The 9,170-nt window shown below is 49.7% G+C and overlaps 1 protein-coding gene across 4 annotated transcripts in view; it reads left to right on the top strand.

Annotated features, from left to right (window-relative positions):
• Positions 1-2,059: 2,059 nt before the first annotated feature.
• DPF3 (double PHD fingers 3) overlaps positions 2,060-9,170 on the top strand; it is a gene marked incomplete at both ends in the record, with an annotated part of 163,474 nt that continues 156,363 nt past the window's right edge. For 2 of the 4 annotated variants that reach the window (XR_013922196.1, XM_080345515.1), the window contains one exon: positions 2,077-2,108. Coding sequence is in view for 2 of the 4 variants with exons in the window: in XM_080345515.1 (XP_080201641.1) it covers positions 2,077-2,108 (32 nt within the window). Of the gene's footprint in view, positions 2,109-9,170 lie in introns of all 4 variants that reach the window. The other 2 variants (XM_080345514.1, XR_013922195.1) reach the window with 2 other exon arrangements.

The following is a 9,170-nucleotide window of genomic DNA, read 5'->3' as shown; positions in this document are numbered from 1 at the left end:
CCAGAAATCCTGATAGTAGCAAGATGTGATGTATGTCGCTAGTTCAGGGTCACCAGTTCAGGTGCATGCAAAGCTGTTTATTTCTTTGCAGCGTGTACATCAACTGTGTGCTCATGAAAACTCGGCAGTTTGTGGTTAGCTTTTCCTGTGAACAGTGAGAGTACTGCACAGGGGGTCTGAAGTCACACTCAGTGTCACCTGGGCTACCACTATATTAAATAATATAATGTGATACGATAATGGAAACATTCTTAAAGATGGCTTCCCAGAACTGTTTGGGGATAGATCTCAGCATCTTGGCAACTCTCCAGCTGACAGAAAGCTTATTTCTCCTAAGCTGTGCCTGTAACCAAATGGCTTAGATTGCTTTGATGGAAGAGATGATTCCCCCCAGAGAAGGATGCCTGGCACAGCACCTAGGTTGACCTAGTGGCTGGAGTAGGCAATGTTTTGGAAAGAAGGACCCTAGACAGATCTCAGAAGGTTTAATTTTTTGCAAACTTCTGATGAATCCTTAATGAACAGGAAACTGCTGCACTGCTCTCTTCTCCCCTCTTCTCTGTATGTAATCATTTCTCTGTCTTTCTGTTCTCCATCCCCTTTTCTGCCTCGGTGTTAGAAAGTTTTAAGTTCTCAAACAGTTAAAAGAGAGATATTGGTTGTCTTACGCTTTTGAAGTTCAGCTAATTAACTCAGAAAGTTTGTTATTTCTGCTTCTGTTAACACCTGAATATCTCACAAACATCATTACTTCCATTGTTTTATTCGTGAAGTTGTGAGTCAAGTTGGTTCTGTAGTCTCCTCTCTTTAACTGTTTTTACAGCAGCGTATTTTAGCTGTCTTTAGTTGAGTTTCTTCTGGTTATATAAATGCAAACACTGGAGAAGCAGGCTTGTTTTTGGTGGAGTTTTTTTTGTTGTTGTTTGTTTTGTTTGTTTGTTTGATTGTTTTAAAGGGATGGAGGATGCCTGAAGGGAAGCAAGACCTTAGAGAGGCAGAGAGAAGTATTAGGTGACGAATATCAGACAAGAAGAAAACTTCTTGTTTGGATTCTGCTCTTGGTAACACCTAATTTACACTGGTGTAATTTCGTGAACTTCGGTGGACTTACTTCTGGGAGTGACATCAGGATTGGCACCTCTTAAATCACTTAGGTCATGCTCCATAATTCATTTGCAAGCTCCTTTAATTAGTTGCAGGTAAGCCCAGACTTCTGGAGTTTGCTGCCTCCTCAAAAACGGGCTCAGCCCGCACCCCGCCGCGCTCGGGGGTCCCGCCTCCCGCCCGCTTTCGCACCGCAGGGCTACATGTGCGGAGAAACGCGGGTCGGGTCCCCCTGCTCCCCTTGTGCCGAAAGCGGGGCCCGGCTCCCGGCAGGGCAGAAGTTGCTCTGTGGGAGACCCGGGCCGGACGGGCTGTCGGTCGGTCCGGCGGTCGGTCCGGCCGCCGCGCGTTATGTAAGGGCGCAGGGGCTGCGGGCCGGGGTGACTGACGGGGAGGGGGAAATTCCTGGGGGAGGGGGAGCGAGAGCGGCGCTGCCCTGGAGCCACTGCCAGCGCCGGCGGCTCCCGGAGACCCGGCGGGGAGAGCGGCTTTGGAGAAAGGGAAACAGCCCGGGAAGTACGGTGCCGGGGAGCGGGAGGAGCGAGCGGAGCGGCGCGGGCTCCTGTCCCCGGTGGGGCACGCCGCCTGGGAAACAGGCGGCAGCGACGGCGGTGCGAAGGGACAAGGGGCCAGCCCGGCTTTCCCTCTCCCGGCGCCGGTGCGTTCGAGCGGGAGCCGGACAGCTGCGGGAAAGCCTCTCCCTGCCCGCCCTCGCCCCCTCCATCCCCCCCTGGTGCGGCGGCGGCCCCGCCGACGGGCGCTGCCCCTTTAAGACCTGCTCGCCGCCTGTTCCAGGGAGAGGGAGTGACCTCTGGGCTTTGACAGCTCCCCTAATAACTAGCAGAGCCCCGGCTCCGCCCGCGCCGCCCGATTGGCCGGCGGGCCGGTATGCCGCGCTCTGATTGGCTGGTCGCTTCCCCTGAGCGAACCTTTAGAACTCCGAGACACAATATTCTGTTACATTGTAGCAAAATGGCGACTGTCATTCACAACCCCCTGAAAGCGTAAGTAGGAATCAAAAATGTACATATTCCGCGTGGTTTAAATATGAAAAAAGGCGCCTTTCCGGCGCCGGCTGCCAGCCTGAGCCGGGCGCCGGCAGCCTCCCGGCGGGTCCCTCCTCCCGCCCTCCTTTCTGCCCCAGCGCCTCGCTCGTTTTTTGTGCAACACATCCCCGCGGCTCGCGCCGAAATTAACGAGGAAAAATTGTTCGGCTCGCGCGCCGGTTAATTGGCGGCCGGGCGCGGAGGGGGCGGCGGGGCGGGAGGCGGCGGCGGGCCGTGCCGTGCCGTGCCGTGCCGTGCCGTGCCGTGCCGTGCCCGCTCGCTGTGCCCGCTCGCTGCTCCCGGAGCGCAGCGCGGGGACGGCAGCGGCGACGTCCCGCGGGGCTGCGCGCACTTGACAGCCGGCGGCCGCCGCTGTCCGGGCGGGCTCGCCCCGCCGCGGCTCCGGGGTCCGGCGGCGGCAAGGACCGGCCCAGGGCAGCGGCGGGGGGGCGCGGTGCGCGCTCCTTCCGCGCTCCGGCCGCAGCTCCGAGTTACCTCCGCCGGTCTTGGCGGAGTTGGGATGACTTGGCGAGGGGGAGCGAAGCGGCCCCCGGGCTGCTCGGCTGAGTGGCGGGGGGCGGCACGGGCGGTCGGAAAGCGGGGCAGCAGGGGCACTGCCGGCGCACCCCGGCGCCTGTGCGGGAGGGAGGGCAGCAGACTTGCGTGAAATGAATGACTCGGGACTGCCGGTCGTTGATTTGGGGCAGGAAGTCCGGAGATCTGTTTTGCATATGACAGGCTTTCGCTTTTCAAAGTGGCAAAGAGAGTTGATTGTGTTTCCATCTTAAGAGTGGGCACAGGCAGCCAAGGGCTGCTCGAACGGGATCTGACCCACTGCTGGCGGGGGAAACGGGGAGGGAGAGAGCGAGTGCGCCGAGGAGGCAGGTGCTTCTGCTGCAGGGATATTCCGGGGTTCCCGATCTGGAAATGGGGCCGGTTTCAGAGGGGGACCGCGAGAGCCGGTCGTCGTCTTGTGGATCGCGTCCTTTATTTTCCCTGTGGTCTGCAGCGCACGCCGTTAATCCCTGAAGGCATTAGCGAGAGTGGGATTTGGCACCGTGTGTAGGGAGAGGAGCTGTCTTAACCTTTTTGAAACGACTTCTTTGCTAACGGGGGCAGCGCTCTGGCTAATAAAGCAAGGAAGGAGAGTACCTGGCGGTGACGCTTCGTTTGCACTTTCTGGCGGCGCTGAGTGGGTGTTTTTATACGTTTGAGTTTTCAGAGATGAAATTAGGGCTGCGAGAGTTTTTTGTTGTTGTTGTGTTTGGGTTTTTTTTTTCTTCTTTTTTTCTTTTCTTTTCTTTCCCTCCGACTCAAGTCTCTCCAGCTGGAGTTGGAAAAACACTTGAAGGTTTTTCCAGGGACTCCTGCCGCTGTCTCTCGGCTATCGGGAGGGAAAGGAAAGCTTCGAGCAGGGACGGGGTGCTGACATGCTTATCAGCTTTCCTGCGCCGTCCTGGCAGGAAGCCTTTGCTTTCATTTACCGGTCCTCTCGGTAGCACCTTACGAAAATCCGCGGGGAGAGGGGAGCGCAGTTGTCAGAGGGTTAATCAAAGAAGTCCGAATATCCCCAAGGGGGGTGGTGGGCTTGAACATGCTCTGAAAACCGTGGAGAGGAGACGCCGTGCCCCTCGTTTGGCGGCAGGTCTAATACTCGTGCAGGCGAGAGCAACTTCTCCCTGTGCCTCTCCCGGCCGCCGGGCGTTGCTCAGGCGCAGGCAGCGCACCTCGGGGACCGAGAAGAGCAGCAAAGGGGGGGCCGCACCGCCCGGCTCCTCACCTGGGCTGGGAACAGTCGCGGTCGTGTGTTGCCATTCCCGAGTATTGCCGGTAGAGAGGAAGCCCGGGCCGGGTGGCCTCGGGAGAGCGGCGGGGAGCGCCCCGGGACCGGCGAGGGGCCCCGGGAGCGCGCCGGGGGACGGGACCTCGCCCCCTCGCCTCGCACTTCGCGACACTGTGGGGCTCCCAAGAGTCGCGGCAGGTCCCTGGAGAGCGGGGGAGGTCCTGCCGAAGGGCCCCTTGTGCCGAAATGAATCGAGGGCCTGATCCCGCTGCTGCTAAAGTCGGGGAGGGCAGGATTAGGCTCTCTTATAATTAGCTCCCTTCTCCTCCCCTCGCCCCTGGGGGGTGTGAGAGGAAACAATAGACATCAAGTGCTGGGTTCGCTTTTCTCCGTGTGCCTTTTAAAGTACTAATGTTATGTGGAGGAAACAGAATTGTTACTGGCTGTCTGACACCATCTGCATTTTTTATTAACAACTTGTTTAATAAAACATTTTATAATTTTCACTTATTCTTTAAAGTTGCTGATCGGGAAACAATACACATATAAGTAAATTATGCATGGGAAAAATTAGGACAAAAGCAGTAGGACACATAATAGGGGAAGGGATGCAGTGCACAGTATTTTATCCTCATGTGTCCTTCCTGACAATGAAAGGGAGCTGAATGACATTTGCATTTCCTCTGTCTGCGTTTTGATTGTATCTCAAAACCCACAAACGCCCCCTACAGAAACTGGCCACACAAAGGTTTTGCTCTGAGATGGGGGACAATGTAGAGTCTGAGAAATCCTGGCTCAGGTATCAAGCAGCTCCCTGAGTGTGCTTGTGCATTTAAGTGTGTCCAAAATTCAGTTTATCTCTGGCACTTGGACATGTATGTGGCCTTGGTCATACTAGACTAATCTCTCAGGATAATGTATTCCAGTGTACCTTACATTACACAGAATAGCTCAGTGTATGGAGTCCCTTATTAATGATTGGCACCTCCTTACACTCAACCTGCCTCTTTCTCCATCTAGAACTCTTTTCTCACTTTCTGGTTCTTTTTTTGGTGCTTTCATCTCTTTGCTCTTCTCTGCTTCCTCTGGTGATCAAATCAACCTGACACAACTGCCTGTTATTTTTACCATTTAATACCTTGTTGTTTACCAGCGTGGTGCTACAGGCAAAAATATCAGAAATCCAAGTTTAACAGATCTGCAAGGGAAAGGCAGCAGGTGTCTGGATAAATACATTCTTCTTCATCTGTAAAAGAGGCAACATTCAGATAGTTTTGATGAGACAGTAGTGGACTTGAAGTGTTGGATTTGTTGGGTTGTTTTTGTGTTGTTTGTTTTTTTTTTTATCTCCACTAGCCTGTGTACGTATCTCCAAAGTTTTTCATTCCATCTTCTTCTCTTTTGGCTATCTTAATAAGAAGACATTTGAGCGGTGCAGTAGAAGAAACAAATGCAGTTTAAAAGTATCCTGAATTATTTCAAATGTCAGTCAGAAATGTCAACCAACTTCGTAAACATTAATTAATTAAACCTTTCAACACCCTCGTGAAGAAAGGATTACTGCCTTTGTTTTATGGATGGCTAAACTAGGACAAAGTGGTTCAAAAACTTTCTAATTCAAAGATCAAGTCTAGAATGCAGCTGTTCAACTTCCACTCTTAGCATCTAGTCCCATTTCCTGTGTCTCTGCCTTATTAGCAATGTGCATATGGTACCATAATGCATTTAATGTAATTAAGACCTTGTAATTTACCAAGTCTTATCTAGGAGCAGAGCTGGTTCCCCCTCTACCCCTTCTCTGTCATTATTCCCACAGCTGACTTTTATTTCAGGTTGTCAATTAAACATTCTCACTGGAGCACAGATTAGGCTACTGCCTTTTTGGCATATGAGATTCCCGCACACCATGTAGCTCTGCCTTGGTGCTCACCAGAGGAGCTGTTGCCTTCCAGTAGTGTGGCTGGTGCTGGTGCTCTCCCTTTCTTCTGCTCAAGACTCTGGTACAAAAGAGGCTAACTCAGGCACAAATGCTAGGCTAGGTCACTTGCATGCTGACTATCGCTGAATAACTTTGATGTGCTTGGGGACATTTATTCCCTGCCAGGTGTTTGCGGACTGGATCATTGCAGACTTGTGTGCACAGTGCTAGAGCTGACCTTATAAACCCTACCAGGCCTGGTCTGTCCCTGTGTTCCCACTGCAATCACATAGCAATGGTCAGTTGTCCAATTCCTGTACCTTCTCAGATAAAATTGCCTTGACAGCCAGCTCCAACCCCTGAGCTGCCAGTTGGCCATTCTTGTGATGATGAATACTGTAGCATTAGACACCTCTGAAGAAATGGTCTGTTCATGTCGGCAACAGGCCAACACGGGTCTTGAGATCTTGTACGGCAAGAGTATTTCAATAGTGATAACTCTGGCTTGAATTCAAGCTGGGAACTCTTAACTGGAAGGTCCCATATGCCATTACCCATCTCCAAAACAGCCTTACGTCCTGATTAAGTGCTGATGAAGACTGATTTTTTTTTTTTTTAATTTATTTATTTATTTTAGGAGGGGGTATCCTGTTGCATAAGCATCTTATTGCTGATTTTTAATATTAAATTGAAATTATAGTGTGCAGCGCTGCTTTCAGCTGGTGGAAGCAATAAAATAGACAGACAGTTAGGTTGCCAGTTCGGTGTTTACAAGTGATGTGGAGGTGATTTTAATGTGGCTTTGCAGAAGGGAATTTTCTTCTGCTTGACAGAACAGTGTTGTTGGGCACATTAAATCACATACCAAAATCTCTACAGCATTTCCAGTGTGAGTCTGAAGTCACTTAAAAACATAAATGAGCCCTAGTGTGACACATTTCAAACCCAAACTGTTGTCCTCATGAAAATGGTATCTTCTGTATCAGCACCAGCTTCCAGAGAAAATGAGGGACAAATGTTATTGTATTTATGCAGAGAAACATGAGCATAAAACTACAGTCACCAGAGGCAGAGAAGCCAAGTTAAGAAGACATGTTGATACACTGGTTTGTATATGAGAGTCTGATAAATGGTACGTTACTAGAATTACAGTGTTATGTCTGGTTCCATGAGTTGCTTGTGCATGATTGTGCAGTGCTTTTGTAATTTTGTTTTGTTGGTGTTGTAGCCTTTTGTAGTCTGTCCAGTTGTGTGGCTGGATGGAGGTCGCATCATAAAACTGTTGCTAAAGAAAAAGTTTTAAAAACATATGATTTGTGACATGTGGAAGCAATATTGACCTGTGTGGGTTGGGCTACAGAAGCCTAAAGGTATTATTTTTTTAAGAGTGCAATAATTTCAAGGTAAGCATATGCCAGTGGGCTGGGTGCATAATGCCTGTGAGATTGGATCCACAGTGTCTGACTGGAAACAGTTCATTTAGACCACTCAGAAGTCTGGTACAGAAATCAAAATGGGACTCTGTCTTCAGTCTGAGTCGCAGTGAAGGTAATGTGGCTCATCCTTTGTGTAGCCTAATGAAAATTGATTTCTTCCTCTGCCTTCCTAAAACTGCAAGTGTGGTGTTTGGAGTTTGCTCTCAAGAGAAGACATTGTCCATCTTGTGTATCTGTCTTCTGCAATTTATGACCATTGGCTGTACCTCTGGTGTCCCGAAATGAGGCATTCCAACACCCCCATTGGCTGCGAATAAACCATCTTTTAGGATTGTCATTTGCCTAGTCTGGTGTTTTCTCACTCTGGTTTGTCTTTCATATCAGAGCTGAATTTCTTTGCTTGGTAGATCAATTTTACAATCTTGGTATTTATTCTGGGCTCATCACTGTGTTGTCTGTATGTGATGTTGCCTTGAGCAAGAACCATCCCTGTGTTGTTTATCCCCGAGGACTTGTACAAGTGGAATGAATCTGTTTCGGGAGCTGACGTTTTTCTCCCTTGGACAGACCGACCTCTGATCTGAGGCTCCCCTGGCTGGGGTGACATACTCCCATGTGCAGAGAGGCAGCACCAAGGCAGCGTTGCTGAAGGCCTGTTCTGAGGGCTTCGTTAGGACTGTGCTGCTCTGCCGGCTTTCCAGACAGCTCAGCCCAGGATGCAGAGGCTGAGGTGTGTTCATTGCCTCTTTAGTGCAGGTCCCAGCTGTAGCACTGGTGTGTTTCTCTTAAGGAAGGTTGTCTCATCAACACAATCTAAAATAAAGCATAGTTTTAAAATACCCCCTTTTAAAAAAACAAAAACAAACAAACAAAACATGAACCAAATTTTTTCAGATGGAAGTGTTTCTTTCTTATCTTTAAAAACTTCTCTACAGCTTATGGAAAAACCCAAATACACTTGACTAGTGTGTGAGCAGCAGAAAGTGGTTTTAATTTCTACTTTCTTATTTCAAAAGAAAGAGCGGAACTGCCCAGTGTATTTTCACTGTCTAAACTGAGTGACACATGACACAAATATCACGCGTGCTTGAATACTGAATGTTTAAAATTCTTATTTATCTTTAATAGCCTAAATTATCAGAAGTATGACACCTTTTTTTTTTTTTTTAAATTGTTATATATGGTTTATTTCCCAGCAGAGCGTATTTTGACCACAGATTCCCAGCAGATGTCTCAGAGAAGAATAATGCAGTGTCTCTCCGGCTGCTGGCAAATATCCTTCTCACACCTCCAACCCCTCCAGTATGGCACTAGCAGGAGTATGTCAGCGTGTGTCTCAGTTTTCAGGTTACCTGCCTGAGCCAGGTGCGATCAGAGAGCTGCAATTCCAGCGGCATGGAAGGCTGTACTGGCATCCAGCTCCATCTGAGGGAGGCTTTACTGGGAGGCAGTGGAGCAGAGAGAGCTGGGCAGGGACAGGCACTGGTGCACGAGGTGGCTGTGACCGGCAGCCTGTGCTCGCCAAATCCCGAGGCATTAATTTCACGTTCTGCTGAGCTGTAGCTGGGAAAGAGTCCCCTGCCCAGGTGTTGGTGGGGACACTGACTGCATCAATGTTATTCTTCTGGTGAGAAAGGCTGGAAGTGATGTTTAATATTGCAGTCCCTTGTGACAGAACTGATCCAACCTAAATGAGGATCATCTCTCCATTCATACAACTCCATGATTTGTGTCAGTCTTTGATAATGCTGTCCTTACTTGCTGAAAATTTTTGTAAATTAATACAAAAAGCCAGCTGTAACGTGTATGAAATCTTAGTATGCAAAAGAAAGGAACCCCACACAACTTATGGTTTCTTCCCATTGTTTCTTCTCAGATTCCCC

The sequence above is a fragment of the Nesoenas mayeri genome, assembly GCF_963082525.1.
Source record: "Nesoenas mayeri genome assembly, chromosome: 5".
NCBI lineage: Eukaryota > Metazoa > Chordata > Aves > Columbiformes > Columbidae > Nesoenas > Nesoenas mayeri.
Note: the sequence above shows the minus strand (reverse complement) of the source record. Positions and strands in the feature narration are given on the sequence as shown.